At 56.2% G+C, this 18,067-nt stretch overlaps 1 protein-coding gene across 3 annotated transcripts; it reads right to left on the reverse strand.

Annotated features, from left to right (window-relative positions):
• Window positions 1–703: 703 nt before the first annotated feature.
• On the reverse strand, window positions 704–17,808 carry PICK1 (protein interacting with PRKCA 1). 3 transcript variants are annotated; one of them, XM_027540823.1, is made up of 13 exons: window positions 17,656–17,808; window positions 17,253–17,350; window positions 15,763–15,874; window positions 11,362–11,490; window positions 9,243–9,309; window positions 7,938–8,027; window positions 5,464–5,517; window positions 5,016–5,078; window positions 4,134–4,267; window positions 3,648–3,740; window positions 2,785–2,835; window positions 1,980–2,124; window positions 704–1,563 (listed from the first exon to the last, which is right to left on the reverse strand). In XM_027540823.1, exons 2-13 carry the CDS (start codon window positions 17,291–17,293, stop codon window positions 1,289–1,291), a joined length of 1,254 nt encoding a protein of 417 aa, XP_027396624.1. In that variant the 5' UTR covers window positions 17,294–17,350; window positions 17,656–17,808; the 3' UTR covers window positions 704–1,288. The 3 variants fall into 3 exon arrangements, with proteins under 3 accessions (XP_027396624.1, XP_027396623.1, XP_027396622.1); XM_027540822.1 differs by having other exon boundaries at window positions 17,603–17,808; XM_027540821.1 differs by having other exon boundaries at window positions 17,505–17,807.
• Window positions 17,809–18,067: the final 259 nt, after the last annotated feature.

An 18,067-nucleotide genomic window follows, 5' to 3' on the forward strand; every position in this document is an offset into this window, starting at 1 on the left:
AGGCAAACCTAATGAGCAGGAAACCATCCGCCTCCTTGGCCACTGTGGGCCCTACCCACCTCTCACAGCCTCTTGCACCCCTCCCATTCTCTGGATGAGCACAAATTTCATTGTCCAAACAGGGACACTTGGATGGTGACAAGGGTCACTATTAATAATCCCACTAGGATCACAGGTGTGGGTCGGAGCTGTCCAGGAGAAGCAAAGACACGGAGTACTAGCGTGGTACCACTCACTGGGTCCCTCCCCTTTGGCCTTGGCAGAACAGGTGGCCTGGAATGGCCAGGGCACCCTTAACACTCTCCCTGTTTGAGGCCTTGGATCTGCCTGACCCAGTATCTATCCCGTCTTTCCCCAAATACAGGTTTAGTTCAAGCACTGAAGGGTCACAGAGGAGAGAAGATATAAAAGGCTCCACAGAGCAGAAAGCTGGGAGGCACTGGGGAAAGTGGAGTCTTCTGAACTTGACGGATCTGAGTCCAAATCTCACTTCTTCCCCATACACCACAGGGCCTTGAGCAAGCCTCTTCTCAGCCTCAGTTTCCCATCTGTACATGGGACGGCAGTGCTCACCCAAAGAACAGCTGTGAGGAGTCAGTGCCATAACGGCAATGTCGGTGAACCGTGTTGCCCCACTCCGTGATGAGGGAAGCAGGAGAGGGGGCATCGAGGGGAGAGAGGGTCTGAGGCCACTGCAAAGAGCCTGGCTCCATCTGGGTTTGTGTTTATTCAATACAGGCCCAGGGCCCAGGCCTCCCCAGGGAAGTGGCTGAGCCAGGGGAATAAAATAAATAAAGGCTGCCGAGGTTAGTGTGGACTGGGGTGGGGCCAGCCTAAAGAGAGGCGAGGGTGAAACGCTGACCCCAGCTAGGCTGGCCACCCGCGGGCCCCCAGACTCCCAGCAGGCTCGGGGTGAAGCCAGCGGAGGTGCCCACGAGCAGCGAGTCCTGGAATCCTGCCACCTCCAACCCCTCTTCCTTTCTGTCCTCTTTCTCCTTCCTAAGGCAGGTTGGGAGACCAAGCTCTCTGGCTGGCTGGGGAGCTGGGGGATGGGGGTGAGGGGTGGAGATGGAGCGGGCCAGGGCCCAGGGCCCAGGCCCCGGCCCCAGAGCCCATCCTGGGCAGGCAACCCGGGTTCGCTGTGCAGGACAGAGCAGCAGGGAGGCACGCGCCCCAAGCCAGCAGGCCTTTATGCGCCGCACACCCTGTCGTGCGGCGGCCCCGCCCCCGCTCCCGTGCTGCGTCCTCCCGCTCACCCTGCCCCCCGGACCCGCACCCGAGGGGGCACTCAGGAGTTACACCAGCTCCCGCCCTTGTCCAGGGGCCCGGCAGCCCCTCGCGAATCCCTGGGCGGCTCCCCGGCTGCCGTGTCCTCCTCGTCTTCGTCCTCCTCGTCCTCGCCATCCGTGAACTCGTCCTGGCTGAGGCCGTAGGCCAGCGTGGTGTGCGCCAGATCCACCTCGATGGGGAAGACGTCGGCGTCACGCAGCACCGAGTAGCAGTCGTTGTAGTACTTGGACATGGTGGACACGAAGCGCTGCAGCTGGAACACGATGTCCTGGACTGGGGCGGGAGGGGTGGGCAGACGGCACCGGTGGGCCAGGCTGCCTGCGCGTGGGGCCCGACTGACCCCGCCACCCTTGGGCTTCCCTTTCATGCACCTCACTGCCCCCTGGCACCCTGGGAGCGGGCCAGGCCAGCCAGGACTGCCCAGCGCTGCACAATACCCAGGCCTCCCCGCTCCCAGTTCAGGGAGTGGAAGAGAACTGCCGGGCTGGGGTGGGGCGTGGGGGTGGTGGGACTACACCCCAAGGAGTCCACGGGACACGGCCAGTCCCACCATGGCCAGGCTCTGGGAAGCTCCCATCTCGGGTCTGACTCAGAGCCAGTCTGCCACGGGCTGTCCCTGGGAGCTCGGGTGAGTGCTGGACCTCTCTGAAATGGGAGGAGAATGGTGCCGGGAGCACGCAGCCCCTCACCGTGCTTCTGGTCGAGCAGCTCCATCTTCTCCAGCACGTCCTTGCGCATCTGGGAGAAGCGGGCGCGTGCCTCCTGGCGGCAGCGCAGGATCAGGCGGTACTCGTAGTTGCCTGTGCTCACGCGGTACAGGGGCTCCCCGAGGGCCTGGGCCGGGGCGGGGGGGGGGGGGGGGGGGGCGGCGGGGGGGGCACGTCAGGGACCCTGGGCAGGCGGCGGGCGTGGGGGTGGCGGCAGGGAGGCTGCAGAGAACCCGCCAGCTCACAACCCCCCGCCACACAGCACTTTTCAAAGCTGCCACCGTTCCCTGTTTCTGAGACGCCTGCAGTTGCTAGAAGTGCTTAGGGATGGCTTTGTGAAAAACAAAACCAAAAAAAACCCAGACTCTTGCCACATTAAATGAGTGTTGAGTCACAGATGGACCCTGCTATCAAAAATATTACAAAGTAGCAAGTGATAAAAACCGGCTCTCAGGAGTGAGAGGAAGGGCATTTTTTTTTTCCTGCAGGAGCCTCACCAAGTCTAGAGGGCAGCTGGTCTGGGAGCAGGTGGTGGGGATAGTTCTATGGCAAAAATGGCCAGCACTTGGGAGGCCTGCAAAGGCCACGGGAGGGAGGGAAGGAAGGACAGCCCCCAGATCTGCACAGACAGGAGCCTGGCCAAGTCCCCAGGCCTCTCGGGCGGGCCCGCCCCACCGTGTCCCTGGCAGGCCCAGGACGCTCTTGGGGCTCTGGGAGGCAGGCAGGGAGTGGCGTGTGCACCCCGAGCCACTCTAGGACCAGGGCCACGCTCCCCCACCCCACTCACAATGCAGCTGTACTCCTCGTCGTCCATCTCCTTGACCTTCAGGCAGTAGGACTGTGGGATGGGTGAGGCCAGGCTGTCAGGGGGGCTGCACCGCCTGGGTGCTCACCCTGACGGCCCCAGTTCCTCCCGTGCCACCCTGGAGCCCTCGGCCACCCAGAGAAGCAGCTGTGCCAGGCCTTGTGGGCCCTGCACACCCTGAGCTGGAACGAGCTGAGACGCGTCAGGGAGAGGCTGGCCCCTTGCTCAGGCTGGCCCTTGCCCTGGAGGCTCAGGGTGGTGAGGGCACTCATCTGGGATGATGGAAAGGGCCCGGGAGCCCAGTGTATACACTCAAGTCCCAAGAGATGCTGTGGGCTAAAGGATTCCAGGATCCAAAGAACTTGAGGAAGGCCCTGAAGACCCACGTTACCCACGGGTCTATCGAAGGCTCTGACAAGTCCTGAAGCAAAGGACCTGGGCCTGCTCGGTGGAGTATTTTTCCTCAACTCCTTTGACCACAGAATTATCATTTGAACATAAGACTCATGAAAATCCATGTTATAACCAGTGACCTAGACTGATCCATTGTTAAAGAGTGACTGAAAAAAATTCCCATGGAGTCAGAGTGGGTCCCAAGTGAGGGCTCCACCCACCCCAGAGCTCCTCTGAAGAGTCAAGCTGGGCCTAGGCTGCTGCCTGATCCCCGAACACCTCCCTAGGGCCCTGCCCCCACGTGCTCAGTCAGGTGTCCCCAAGGTCCTGGCCCTGACCTGCTGGCCGTCAAGCGGCCAACTGAAGAGGAACAAACCTCCAGGCGGGCTCCGACCCCAGCTGGCCAGGCCCACACCACCACCCCCGCAACCAAGAGGCCAGGGCCCACTTACCAGGTACTCGAACTTCACGTCCAGGTACTTCTTGATGGTGAGGCGAGTGTCCGGGATGGCCTTGTTGAGGTACGTGTTCAAGTCTGTCAGCATCTGGAAGGGGAGGTGGGGTGGACGCTTAGGCCCCCATGGGCAAGGGCGGTGACAGCCGGCTAGGGTGACAAGGAACGGCACCCATGTGTCCACCCTCTAGTGGACGCAGGTGTCAGAGCCGAAGGGAGCTCCCAGACCGCCCTGTCCATTCCAAGGAGGAGAAGACAGCCCAGGCCAAGGGCAAGTCGTGACTCTGGTGGAGCTAGGGCCAGAAACCAGCCTGGAGGTCAGTGCTGAGGCCGTGGAGGAGGAAGGGCTCAGCCATGGTCAGCTGTAGCAGCCCACCCCCAAACCAGCCCCAGGGTGCTCCGACTCCAGAACAGGACACTCTCTGCTGGCCACACTGCCCCTCCCCGCTCACCTACGGACCCACGCATGCTCCACGTGACCTACCGGCTTGATGGTCTTCAGGAGCCGGATGCCAAACTTCTCGATGCTGCGGTGGGCGTCGGCGAACTTCACAAAAGCCTCACTCGCAGCGGGCTGAGGCTCCCGCACCCCGATTACAGAGAACACGTCCCCAAAGGCTGCGTGACAAGTTTGTCCTGAAGGCCGCCCCTACTTGACCCCTTAACGGAGAAGCCAGGGATTTGTTGGGGAGAAGCACGGTGGGGGGCGTGGCAGGTCAGAGGTTGAGGTCTGCTGGTGGTCTACATCCCAGGGAGGTGGGTCTAAACCTCAAGAAAAGTGGATCTACACCCCTAAGAGCTGGACCTGTACCCCCAAGGAAGGTGGGTCTACATCCAAGGAGCTGACCTGGTTCCTGAAGTGACCAGACCACAGGGGTTAAGACTGGGCCAAAGTGGAGGAGGTGAAACTGTCTGGGAGCAGAGAACTAACTGGTCTAGGAATCTGGTCCTAAGGTCAACCCTGCCCCTAAGGAGCTCAGTTACTGCTGCTTCTACCTGGGCTTTGTTTTCCCAGCTGTAAAATGGGATTAACTGAAGCTAACAAACTTGTAGGAAACACGATCAGGAATAAGCAAAGGCCTCGTACGTTGTAAGCTCAGTATAGACAGACAGGACAGGGCCCGCACGGGGAACTTCTGCACCCCACAGAAGCCTAGCTGGTCGAGAGGCTCCCCGCTGGCCCCATCACCATCACACCTCCAAATCTGACATGAGGTCAGATGCTGCAGGGTCTGCCTGAGCCTGGGCAGCAGAAAGGCCCCGGAGAGGAGCTCGCCCTCACCCTCCCTGTGGGGTGTAGGGAGGTGCTGAGCCCAGAGTGCAGGGTTTTTTCCAGGGTCATGCAGCAGGTTCAGGGCGTCCTTACCACGGTGCGTCTGTGACAGCTCATAAAAGGCCCGGAGGAGGTTCTTGGTGTGTTCTGTCATCCCTGTGGGACAGACCCAAAACGAGAGGGACAAGACCACACGGTGGGGACGACACTGGCCCAGGACACAGCCTCCAAACCCCCACCCCACCCCGGAGGCCCACGCTGTCCCTGAGGCTCAGACTTTTCTCACTAGGTTTACATGTGCCGTTCTTTTTATGGGCATGCATTACTTTTATAATCAGAAAAAGCAGGTCTTTAGATTTTCTTCCTTAAGAATTTTTAATGACTATGGTCCTCGAATTGTGTGGCTGGCACCCTGCCCCTCACTGCCATCACGTTTAGAGCAGGGCTCTGGAGCTCCACCTGGGGGAAAAGCGGGGCCGGGCACTTCCAGTGCAGCACCCCACCCACCCAGGGCTGCTGGCGGGAGGGTGTGCCTGCCCACCTTTATACAGCTCAGCAGTCCGCTCCAGCTCCTCCAGCCTCTTGACGAGCCCATCTGTGGGGATCAGAGAGCCAGGGATGAGGGGAGACAGCCAGGGATCACTGGAGCCAGGCTTGGGAGGGGCGAGGTGGCCCCCAGAGGAGAACCAGGAACAGCACAGGACAGGGTCCCAGGGACGGGGACTGGGCACCTCAGGGCGGCTGGGCTTACAGGTGTTTTGTGACGAGCCCAGTACATCCAGACAAGGCGGGGCAGCGGGGCGACCCTCAGGAGGCTCCTGTGATAAGCACCACCCCAGGAGGCTGGGGCACGCCGAAGGGGCAGAGAGGCGACAAGGATGCGGGTGCTTCCGGAAGTGAGGAGTGAAGGCAGATTGGGCCCTCCCCAGGGTGCTGCCCACGGCCGGTGGGAGGCAAGCCCTGCCTAGCAGTCAAGGACCCGGCCAGAATTTCCAACACACACCCTGCCGACGGCCAAGAAGCAAGGCAATCAGAGACAAGTGGGAGAGACGGGATGCATTGACAGTAACTCTTAAGGCAGGCTCAAGGCAGCCCGCCACCTCCTGGCAGCTCAGAAGAGACAGCGATCTGGGAGGGGAGAGGAAGGCAGGAAGGGCTTTGAGGAAGAGCTTGCACTGGAGCGGGCCTTGGTGATCGTCTTTGTTGGCTTCACAGGTGTTTATCTTGCACCCACTATGTGCCAGACCCTGTGTGGGCCAGGGAATGACCTTGGTGAATGAAAGCTGAGTGGTGCTTTCCGGGCTCCTGATCTAGCGGTGACAGTGGCCAGGCTGGCAGGGGCACTAAGGGCTGCCAGGTGAGGGGTGGGGGCAGCCGCCTCACCTCCAGGGCTCAAGGTAGGAACACGTGGATGGCCAGGGCCGGGGCTGCACTCCAGATCCGGGTGGGGCGGGGCTCCAGCCAGCAGTGATCACCACCCTCCTCCACTCTGATAGGGGTGAGGTCCACACCCACCTCCCCACCAGGAGCACGGGCAGCAAGTGCAGGGCAGGGTCCATGCCAGTGGCTGCCTGGCCCAGAGCCTCCTAAGACAGAGCCTGGCCTCACTGAAGCCCTCCACCCAGCTCAGTCCTTTCTCCACATGAGCCCTCTGGGGCAGATTACTTCCCCCATCTTACCGGGAAAACCAAGGTTCAGAGAGGTGAAGCAACTTGCCCGAAGGCGCACAGCAAGGGCTGTGCAGGCCAGGGTGCCCTCTGCCCCCCCAGCTTCCTGTGCTGACCTGGGCCAGGGTTTTCTGAGTGGGAGGAGAGGAAGAGGGTTGTAGAAGCCGGGTCTGGATTCTTAAATCCGGGCAGAGAAGGCAGTGTGTGTCAGGCTGTCAGGGAGGAAGGTTTGGGTTCTAGGGGCTGGTGGGGCGCACCTCAGAGGTCTTCAGAGGCTTCAGCCACTGGGCTGGCCTCCAGGCCCCAGCGCCCCATAGCCCTGGCACCCAGCCAGCCTGGCAGCGAAGGAGCCACGTAAGCGCCATGCTGTTGTTTTTAGCTGGGTCATGGGACATCATGACAGCTTCAATTTTAGAAACCCTATTTAAGGCTGGGGAAATTGCAAGGTTTGGGGGGGGAAAAACACAACAACCAGTTCTAATTTCATCTCGACGCATGGTAACTACAGTAACAGGGATTTATAGGCACCAAGAAGCTGGAAATAGCAGGGCCACTTTTGTACACCCTCTGGAACAAGCTCAGACCCCACCCCCGACGTCCCAGCCATAAAGCCCAGTGCGCCCAGCTGAGCCTACAATTTATATCGGTATTTATATCTGTCCCCACACGTACACAGCAGAGCTGCTGCTATTTATAAACTCGGGCTGGTGACGGCAGGAGCGGGACTGAGTGTTTCACTGGTTCCCCCCCAGCCCCCCAGGGAGAGCGCGTGTGCACACGCATGGGTGGGTGTGAACGTGTGGGGAGAGAGTGTGTGTGCACAGGCATGTGTGGGTGTGAATGTGCGTGTACTCGGTTTTCCCGCTGCGGGAGGTGAGCGCAGCCACCTCCAGGTCTGAGCAGGAATTGCTGGGACTCGGGCAGCAGCACCACCTCCTGGAGAGAGGCGGGGGGCCGGGTAAGCAGCCCGGGAGCAGCCGGGACATGCTGGGGTGACTGGGGCTGGGGTGGGGGAGGCCTGGCTGTGTGAGAGCAGCTGGGGGGCAGTGGCGAAGGCACCTCCCCACCAGGAGTGTCTCATCTGTGACTTGGGCCTGTGAACCCTTGCTGGAGAGCGGGGGGACATGGGCTGTAAGAGGCCTTCACTGTTCACTGTGCGTGCTCTGTGGGAGCTTGGAGAGGCCTCCGGGGAGGCAAAGAGATGTGCGTGTCGGCCCCACCAGCAGAGGCCCGGCCCAGGCCAGCGGGACACACACAGGTCTGGTGGGCGGCCGTGGCGCCCCTCCCCCAGAGGCCTGGGCCTGAGTCCCCTAGGACCAGAGGTGGGGGCTGGGAGAAGGGGACTCACCATTGCACAGGATGGCCCGGCTCAGGCCCAGAGCATCTGCCGTCCCCGAGCTCATGTTCTCGACCAGCCGATGCTTCACCTTCTTCAACACTGGGACCAGGTGAGAAAAGGACTCATGAGGTGGAGTCTGGGCTCCCGGGGCCAATCCCGCTCCATCACGACTCAACTGGGAGCAACAGCAGGGCCAGAACTGGGGTTTGGGATGGGGGTGACTATGAAGTAGGGAGGGTCCTGGCTGGGGTTTGCGGGGGTTCTGGGCTCCCTGCCCTTTTCACTCTCTACTTGAGAGAGGTGTTGGAAGCCTGGAAACAATAAATATGTAAGGCACTTAACTGAGGGTTTGGCACTCAAAGTGGCTATCGAGTCCCACTGAGATCCAGAGCTGCCTAGGCCTGACACTGGCTGACAGGCCAGCCAGGGAGAACCCCCCTCCTCCGCCTCTCCTCCACACCCGGGAGCGGAAGCACCGTCCATGACAACAGGCCCCAGGCTCCAGACAGTTACTGCATATGTGGTCAAATAGTCTTTGCAATGGGACCAGGATGGGACCAAAGGGTTTTAGAGGAAGAGCTTCTGGGACAGACTTGACCTGCCCTTAGCCTCTTTTCTTAAAAACCAGAAGGCAACTGTGGCCCAAGGGTGGAGGAAAAGGGTGCTGGGCCCCGAGCCAAGAGATCTGGGTGGCTCTTCACCCAGGGGCACAGCGCCTCCCTGGGTCCTACCTCTGATGTGCAATGAGGTAGCTGGTCCAGAGGACCTCGAAGCTACCATCCGGCTCCTGAGCCTGGAAACTTCTACATAACCAAGGCCCAGCCCCCGAGCAGGAGGTAATATGTCCCAGGGCATGCTGTGGGCAGAAGGACTGGCCTCTGCCCCAAACCTGAGGGCCAGTCCAGACCCTAAGGCTTTCTGGCAGCAGGTGGGCAGAAGAGGCCAGGGTTGAGTGGGGTGTGCAGGTGGGCAGGTGGTACCAGGCACGGCTGGGCTGCCCTCCCCTTTCAGAGCGGCGAGGGACTGGGCCTAGTGAGCTGGAGGGCTGCCCTACAAAGGACAAGCCTACGGCATGAAGGCACCAGAGCAGGTGGTCGGGGGAGGTAGGAGAGAGAAACATTAGGCAGGGAGAAACCAGAGACAGGTTCTGGGGACCAGCTGCAAGGGGAGCACCCCTGGGTCCTCCCAGGTGCTTTGGACTGGCTTGGTCAGAAGGGTCAGAGGGCACAGCCACGTGACCACTGACGCACTGTCACAGGGAGACAGAGCCGGGGCTTGCGGAGCCCCTGGACGCCACTGCCCAGCGCCACTTACCAATGTCCAGGGACATGCCCTGCTTGGGGTCCGCCTGCAGCTTGTTATAGTGGATGGTCACCTCCCCCTGGAAGAGCAGGACAGCAGAGCTGGGACGGAGCCCCCGGGCCCCAGCCCCTTCTCTGAGGAGGCCTGTTTGCCCTGGTGTCTGTGGTCATCAAAGAATCCTGAGCCCTGGGAAAGGGCTCTTCCTCCTCTCTCCACCCACCAGGCCCCAGACAATCGGCAGGGACAGGGCAGACAGGGTCCCTGGGGTCACAGAGCTCACAGCCTGGCGGTCTGTGACACTGTGTGCCCCTGCCCTCCCCCGTGCCACAGCCACAGTGCAGCCCTCTGCCGAGTCACTTCTCCTGTCCTCTGAGAGGGTCTTCTAAACCAGCCCCCTTCTCAGGAGTCCCGCCATTTGCCCCACAAACACGTCTGAGCACTTTCTCTGTGTCGGGTGCTGGGGGTGCTAGGGAGCAGGTACAAGGGTGGCCGCAGCCCCCAGAGCCCGAGGCCAGCAAGAGAGGCTGATGCGATTCGCAGAATTACACCAATCACAGTCCAGTGACTGGATGAGAAGTAGCCGGCCTCCCTCGAGAAGGCTGCCCTGACCACGAGGCCACCACGGTCAGTCTCATGCCTGAAATCCTAAGACCCTTGAACTGGGGGCTGAATTCATTCAGATACAAAACAGGATCTCAAAATTGCATTCTGAAGGAAAACCAAAGTGAGCTGAGGCCGTGAGTCAGGGGTGGGTGCAAACGGCTGCCTCGCAGGGTGCTCAGGGCTGCCGCGGAGCACGGCTGCAGGGGAGGAGGGAGCACCAAGGCGGGACCAGATCTGGGCTCTGCTCCAGCCGTGCGGCCACAAGCAGCTCCTTCCCTCCTGCAGGGCACTGGTGAGATGGGTGCCCGGATCTCTGCCAAACGTGGGGGCTGGGGGGTCCCCAGGCAATGGCAAGGCCACGCGCACCTGCCAAGAGCTCCTGCTCTTGTGGGTAATGTGAGAGGCTGGTGCGAGACAGGCTTGGGAGGACAAAGAGGGTTCTGGTGGGTAGAGATGGGGGAATGAGAAAAGGGATCCAGAGCGGGGCACACGCACCCCAGCTCTGTATCAGAATGAAAATGGCCCACCACCTCCCATGATGCGCTCCTCTGCCAACAGGAAACGCCCAGGACAGTAAACTCCACACCAGGCGGAGCAGAAGAGAACAAAGGGGAGAAGGTGGAAGCCGTGGGTCTGGGGCTAAGGTAAGAAGACAGACCATCAGGGATGCTGGTACCAGGCCTTTAAGACACAGAGGATGGGAGGGAAGTGAGGAGAGGTTTGGCTGGATGCGGTGAGGGAGCCCAAACACTCGACCAAGCTCAACAGGCAGCTGGGTGCTTGACTCTCAGAGTGTTAAATCAATCTGCGGCTTTGCGCCTTCTTCACTGTTTTGGTTTTGCAAGAGCTACCAGCAGCAAAAATCTCCAAAAACATGGCAGAAGGGCTGCATGCTTTGGGGCGTGGCGGGAGAGAGGGGCTCTGTAGGGAGAGGCCTTGGCCTAGAGCAGGGTGGGGGAAGCAGGAAACAGGCAGCGTGCAGTCTGGCCTGCTGAACAGGACACCAGCAGCTGAACACGGAGCTGCCCTGGGGCCCAGAGGGGTCCCCGGGGGATACTCGAGCCCAGGAGGACCCACAGGACTGAAAGTTCCTACAGGGAATGCGGGTGGGGTGCCTTTTCCCTCTTACACCCTCTTGGGCCCGGCACGGCTCAGAGGGCATTTCCTGGGTATCTACTGACCCAGGGAGGTGCACCAAGGACTTCTAGCTTCAGCTCCAGCCCTGACTGGGGACGCGCTGGCTGGCCCCGAGGTGTGGTTCTGAGTCTGACAGCTCCCCTGGGAGCTCGAGGGCAGGACCTTTGAGTCGTGGTGCCCACTCTCTCGCCAGGGCCCAGCACAAGTCCTGGAGCATAATCAGCATTTCCCGAGTGAACCTGGGGGAAACTGAAGGAGCTGGGATGTGATAGACCCTGAGGCGCCGAGGAGGGAGCTGGGTGAGGGCCAGGCCCCCTGCAGGCCCACCGAGGCCTCGGGCAGGCTGGAGGTCTCAAAAGGGCCAGTGTCCCCATTGCCGCTGCAGCCTTACCTTCACCTCCTGAATCATCTTGGCCACCTCCACCTTAGTTTTTCCTTTGATTGACCTGCCATTGACCCCCGTGATCTCATCGCCAGCTGCTACGGTGCCGTCCAGCGCGGCGGGCGTGTTGTCAAACACCTGCGGGTGTGGAAGGGGATGGGCGGGAGGAAAGGAGAGCTGGGAACAAAGCTGGCGGTGGGCAGGCATTCCCTCCACCCCAACCAGCACCAGCCCTGTCCTGGTCTCTACTCTGTCCCTTACGTGGCGAGGAGAAGGGCAAGGGGAGAGAGCACCCCAACAGCCAGATATGAATGACCCACCTTCCTGGGGGAAAGGGAAGGAGGACAGGAATGTGACGATGAGACGTCCCTTTTCTGATATCAACTGCACCCAACCTTACACACGCACTGGAGGCTTTGTTCCTCCAAAGTCATTTCTTTAGATTTTTCAACAATGCTACTCGGAGCTGACTCAGAGCACCAAAGCACCACTGATCAATTCCTGCAACCTCACTGCAGTCCCCAGGGAGCAAGGGCCCCCCACATCTGAGCCCCTTCTCCCAAAGTGACCCTGTCCAGGGGGTCTGTGCTCACTGGCTCAATGTGGCTGAATGTGTCTGTTAAAAGGACAGAGATACGGGGAGATACTCAGGATGAGCAGGCGACAAAAGTGGGTGCCGTTGAGTCCCACAGCCCCATAGTCCCTGTGGGGCCCCAGAACGCTGGCAGCCAGGCTTACCTGGAGCCTCAGGAGCCTGGAGGGGGGACCCCACCCACCAGCTCCACAGGAAAGGCCTCTCTCTGTGGGCGCTGGGAGACTGGCTGACGCGCCACAGCAGAACCCACCAGCTGACTCTGCCACCACACAGAACTGTGAAACCTGTCATGACCGTGAGGGCTTGCTCTTAGATATAAAGATGGGCGAGGAATACTGGGCCCTTGAAAAAGTGTCCCGTGTGAAAAACACCGAAACGTTTAAATAGAAAAAAGAACCGCAGGAAACAGGAACAAAGCAAGGACAAGAACATGAAATATTATGAAAAGAAATGGAATAATATGAAAATGTTTAATATTTATATAACATGAAATATTTATATAATACAAATATATTTCAGATATATTCATCTTATATAATGTGAAAATAAAAAGAAAAGTACAATTAACACCTCCACAGAGATCTGAAAAACAAGAACAGGATGATGTAAAGGATCATTTCGAAAACAGGAAAGATCTCATAGAAACACGAAACATAATTGAAATGGAAAATGCCAAAGGAACTTCGGAAACCAAGCAGAGGGAAGCAAAAAAGAGATGGTCAGAAAACAAGAAAAGGAGTATTAAAAGATCAATGGAGGAGTTTAACCACCAGGAAGCCCAGAGTTTAACCACCAGGAAGCCCAGAGTTTAACCAATAGGAAGCCCAGAGTTTAACCACCAGGAAGCCCAGAGTTTAACCAATAGGAAGCTCAGAGTTTAACCACCAGGAGTCCAAAAGAGGGAACAGAGAGCAGGACAGCATCAGGGATAATATGTGAGATGCAGAAGAGAAAGACATGGCGTCTCCAATGAACCTGCCCCTTGAGGTTCCAGCACAACAGACAGAGAAAGGATCACGCCAAGAGCCATCGTCACGAGGCTTCAGAATGCCAGGGACAAAGAGAAGCGCCCAAGAGTTTTGATGGACCAAGAATAAAACATGGTACTGCAAATAAAGGATCACAAGTAAGATTGGCATCACCACACAGGACAACTATGCTGATGGCAAAAGACAATGAAATGACACCAGCCAACTTCTAAATGAAAATTATTTTCAACCTTGATGTTCGTTCTTGAATTTGACCCACTCAAGTGTCAATTGAAAGGAATATGAGAATAACAACACCACCAAAACAGAACGAGACACTTACAGAGATACAAGTTCTCAAAAAATTTACCGCCCTAGCAGCCTTTCTCAGAAAGCTACAGGAAACATGCTCCACCAACATGGGGAAGTAAGCCAAGAAAGAGGGATCCCGGAGACTAGGGAATCCAATCCTCTAGAGGAGAGGGAAGGGGTGGTTCAAAGAGGAAAGACCAGTGGTGGAGGACAGAAAGCTGATGGGAAATGCTTGAGGTGAATGTACTGAAAACACAAGGAGAATGCAAATGGAATAAAAAGAAAAAAAAAAGAAATTACTTGTTTTAAAAAAAGAAGATTGAGTTAAGAAAAGAATCACAAGCTTTCTCAAAAAATTAAACACAGAGTTAGCATATGACCCAGAAATTCCACTCCAGATTTATATCCAAAAGAAATGAAAACATATGTCCACACAGAAACTGGACATGAATGTTTACAGCAGCGTTATTCACAACAGCCTAAAGGTACAAACAACGTGAATGTCCACGAGCAGATGAATGGATAAACAAGTGGTGGTCCACCCATCCAGTGGGATGCTATTCAGCCACGAAAAGAAGGAACATGAAGCGGGCTGCAACGTGAACGAGCTTCAGTGCGACATGATCACTCAAGGGCATGGGTGGTTGTCTGGGTGATGAGACAGTTCTGAAACCAGAGATGGTAGCTGCATTCCATGAGCGCGTTAAAATAGCACTGAGTTGTTATACTTTAAAACCATTATTGTATGCTATGTGAATTTCACCACAATAAAAATATTTTTTGAAAAAGTATAAACGCTGAAGACCATTAGGCTCGGTACCTAAAACAGCACCTTACTATGCTCTGAGCTCTCTGCGGGGGGGGGGGGGGTGTGAGGGGGTGGGGAGGAGGGCCTCTGTTTTCTTGCTTTCTTAACTCTAGTGTCTGCAAAATACCCTGGCCAGGCCCTGAGAAAATATTTCCCGAACACGATACCTATTGCACTGACACAGACTGAACCAAAACTGACAAGATCACCACGCTAGGAAGATGGAGAGGAAACAGAGGTTTGGGAAGAAAGTTAGATTCTCGTCTCCTTGGCTGAGAGAAGCTGATAGATGTTTACAAGGGACAGATCAAGAAGTAACGGGATAAGCATCTTCCTGAGAAAAATGGGACCTCTGACCTGAATCTACAGCTAAAAGGGTGGGAAGCAGTGTTGCTTCTGGGATTGGGGTGGAGGCAGGCCTGGGGAGGGGGAAGGGCGGCGAGATGGGGTAGAGCAGGAACTGCTTATTTGACATTGGCCTTTTAGTACTCTTGACTTGTTAAAAGCAAGTCAGAGAGTCTTTGATTAAAAATAAAACTGAATTTTGAAAAAAAATCAATTCTACTATTTATAATCACAGTTCACACTAAGGACAAACCTGGCCCTCAGGGGGTCGGGGATGGAGGGGGAGGTGGCACAGGAGGCTGTAAGGGCAGATTTCGAGGAGGTCAGGCCTGGGGGAGGCCTCCCCAACACCTCCTGGGTCAGAGGAGGCCAAAGGGCCTGTAAAGGCCACATTCTGAGCAGGCAAGACCAGATCCAGGGAATCTCCATCTTCAAGGCCTTAGAAGTGACTCTTGCGAGAGCCTCAGAAAGACTGATGTTTCTCATCTGCCACCAATGGCTACTTAGCTGAGAAGGTTAGAATAGAGCAGAGTCCGGGTCAAGTTGATGTCTAGGGGAGCAAGCTTCCTTCCAAGACTACAGAAAGATCACTGACTCCAACCAGCCCCACAGTAAAGCAGGCCAGTGCCCACTTGTGAGTCACAGCGGACAGAACATCACCAGGGCAGCTCCTGTGCAATAAGGACCACAAACCTGTAAAGTACCGCTGGCAGATCATCTGGGAGAGTGAACTGTCGTAAAAATAGTAACAGCTGCCACTGGGGGATTACTGCTTAAGGGCCAGAAACTGTGGGATGTCATTGTTGAGTTTATTCTTCACAGCAACCCAAAGATGCTTGGACCTATGCATTTTACATCCCCAATTTCCAAGTAACAAAACGGAGGCCCAGAGAGGTTAACAAGTTAATAAGCAGGGAAGCTTGCATTTAAACTCAGGCCATTCATAGTCTTTTAGTCTTTCTACTATGCCTCACACCTGTGTTAGTACCAAAGGTTGACGGTTTTGTTGATTCATTGACAACACTGTTATTGAAGGTCCAATATTTGCCAGGCCTTGTACAAGGTGCTGACTGCAGTGAAAAAGCAAACTGGGATCCTGCCCTCATGGTGCAGAGAGTATGGAAAAGCGGCTAGATACAGAATTAGTGAGCAAATCCATGAGAGTACAGATGGTGGTAAGTGCTGAGAAGGAAAAAAACCAGATTGAAATGACAGAAAAACAAGGGCAGGCCTACTGAGAGGGGGTGTTCAGGGAAGCCCCTCTGAAGAGAATGAGAAGGAGCCAGCTTTACAGAGCAGAGGAATGAACCTTTGTCATGTCCAAGTAGCCAGGTGGCTCACCTCCTCCAGCACTTCCCTCCCACCTCCAAAGCACTCAATACCTGAACAATATACAGGCAGGGACAGTACTGGGCCCCTCCTCCAATGCTGATCCCGATCAGGTTCTGAGCATCTTTCTGCAGGGTCACCTTCCCAGGCACAGTAGGGATTCCGCTAGAAAGAGAAGCACGTGCAATTGAGTTTCCTGGAAGAATGACTGGAGGAGATGGGGATGGAGACAGGCCCTCCAAAACCCCCAAGATCCTCTTAGTGCTACACGTGCTACAGAGGGAAGCTCTTTCTCATTTGGCCAAAAAGACAGCATTTTGTCATTTTGTGCTGGAACACCGCAGAGCTCTTGGATCCATGCTAATGGGGCATCAGACCCCAACTTGGCCATTTATCAGCTGTGGGTCTTGGATAAGCAAGTCACCCTCTCTGCATCTCAATGTCCTCATTCATAAAATCATATAGATTAAAACAATGGCCACTTCAAAAGTACATGGAAGCCACTTAACACCAACTCAGCCAAGAGTAGGCACTCAAAAAAATAGGTCCCCCTTCCCTGTTCTTCATTTTCCCTCTAAGAGTTGGGTCAGACTCTGTTCTTGTCACCTTCTCAGCTACATAAATCATAAGCCACCGCCTCCAGGAAGCCTTCTCCTGTTAAACTATGCATCACCCATCTCTCAATTGTTATACTCAATTACCTCTCAATTTTCACCATACATTAGCACTTATTTATGTTTTGTGGCAAATACTCTCATTTATTCTCTTATTCACTCGACAAACATTTGCTAACAACCTGCTGATGTTGAGCACCATCAGTGCTGAGGACACAGAAAGGTGCTGCATTTCATCCTTGCTCTGAGGGAGGATACATTCTAATAAGGAGACTAACTTAACTTTTTAAAATCTCTCCCACTAATCATTTATGTTGGGAAGAAAGGTATGTTTATGATATTCCTATTCATCCTTCAAAACCTAGCTCAATTGCCACCTCTTCTGTGAAGGAAAGAAAGAAAGTGAAGTTGCTCAGTCATGTCTGACTCTTTGAGATCCCATGGACTGTAAGCCTGCCAGGCTCCTCTGTCTATGGGATTCTCCAGGCAAGAATACTGGAGCGGATTGTCATTTCCTTCTCCAATTCTAACAAGAAGACTACCTTAATTTTTTTAAATCTGCCCCACTAATCATTTATCCTGGGAAGGAAGGTGTATTTATGAAATTCCTATTCATCCTTCAAAACCTGGCTCAATTGCCACCTCTTCTGTGACTCCTTCCCTGAATACCCCAGCAGAGGCACTGCTCAGCTGGCTGGGTTCTCCTTGTAGCCATGTCGTTCTCCATTAGGGCCCTTATGGCCCTGAGTTGCAACTATCCATCAATATGTCCACAGCCCCCTACAGATGGTGAGCTCCTGGAAGGGCAGGATTCATTGCAGCTTCTAAGCTTACGCTGAGAAGCAAGGGTCTCTGGAACTCGAAAGTCCAGGGATTTAGGGGATCTGGGGTTCCTGCACTCGTGGGACTTGGGGTAACAACATACTCACAGTTTATCCTCCTCGATGTCATAATCCAAGTCTGCAAACATGGTTCCGAGAGTTTCAGTGGGCTCGCTAACTGTCCAGCTCGGCAGGGGAATGGGGAACTGGATCCGGATGAGAAAAGAGGGCAGGGCTTAGGAAACCAAAGTGCCTAAATACCAACCCCAACCCCGGCTATCAGCGAGAGCCAGGCCCTCCTCCTCCCCTCCGGACGATGGGGGATTGTCCCGGGGTTGGGGGTGGGTAGGTGATTCTTACTAGGTACAGAGGGGAACTCCAGGCCAGGGCTGGGGGTTCAGATCCCAGAGCCCGCCCCACGGGTCTCCAGGCCCTCGGGAGCTGCCTCTGTAGCTCACCGGAAGCGTCAGTCCCACAGACGGGTCCGGGCCAGGCTGGCACCTGAACCCACCTGCCGTTCCACCTGTCCGTGGCCGCGACTGTCGCGTCACTTCCGGCGGGACGCGGAAGTCCCGCCTTCCTGCCCTGGGTATTTGCCCCGATCCCTGCAAGCAACCCTTCCCTCCCAGCCTCCTGGGGCTCCCAGAACCAGGAAAGAGAATAAGTATTGACGGAAGCTCCCCCTTAGCATGAAAAAGCGGAAACAGAGTAAAGGTCCGGAGAGGCCGACGGCGCTCAACCCCGCCCCTTGGCCTATGGCCGCCGCCATGTTGGTAAGGGCAGGGTTCTTCCCAGCTTCCTTAGCGGGACGCAGGGGACCAAGACGCCTGGCTGGTTGCCGTGGCAACGGACGCATCCTCAGACGGGGAGACCTCCAGTGAAATTCAGTGGACTACAAACCTCGACGGGTTCCCTTTAACATT

The sequence above is a fragment of the Bos indicus x Bos taurus genome, chromosome 5 (genome assembly GCF_003369695.1).
Source record: "Bos indicus x Bos taurus breed Angus x Brahman F1 hybrid chromosome 5, Bos_hybrid_MaternalHap_v2.0, whole genome shotgun sequence".
Classification (NCBI taxonomy): domain Eukaryota; kingdom Metazoa; phylum Chordata; class Mammalia; order Artiodactyla; family Bovidae; genus Bos; species Bos indicus x Bos taurus.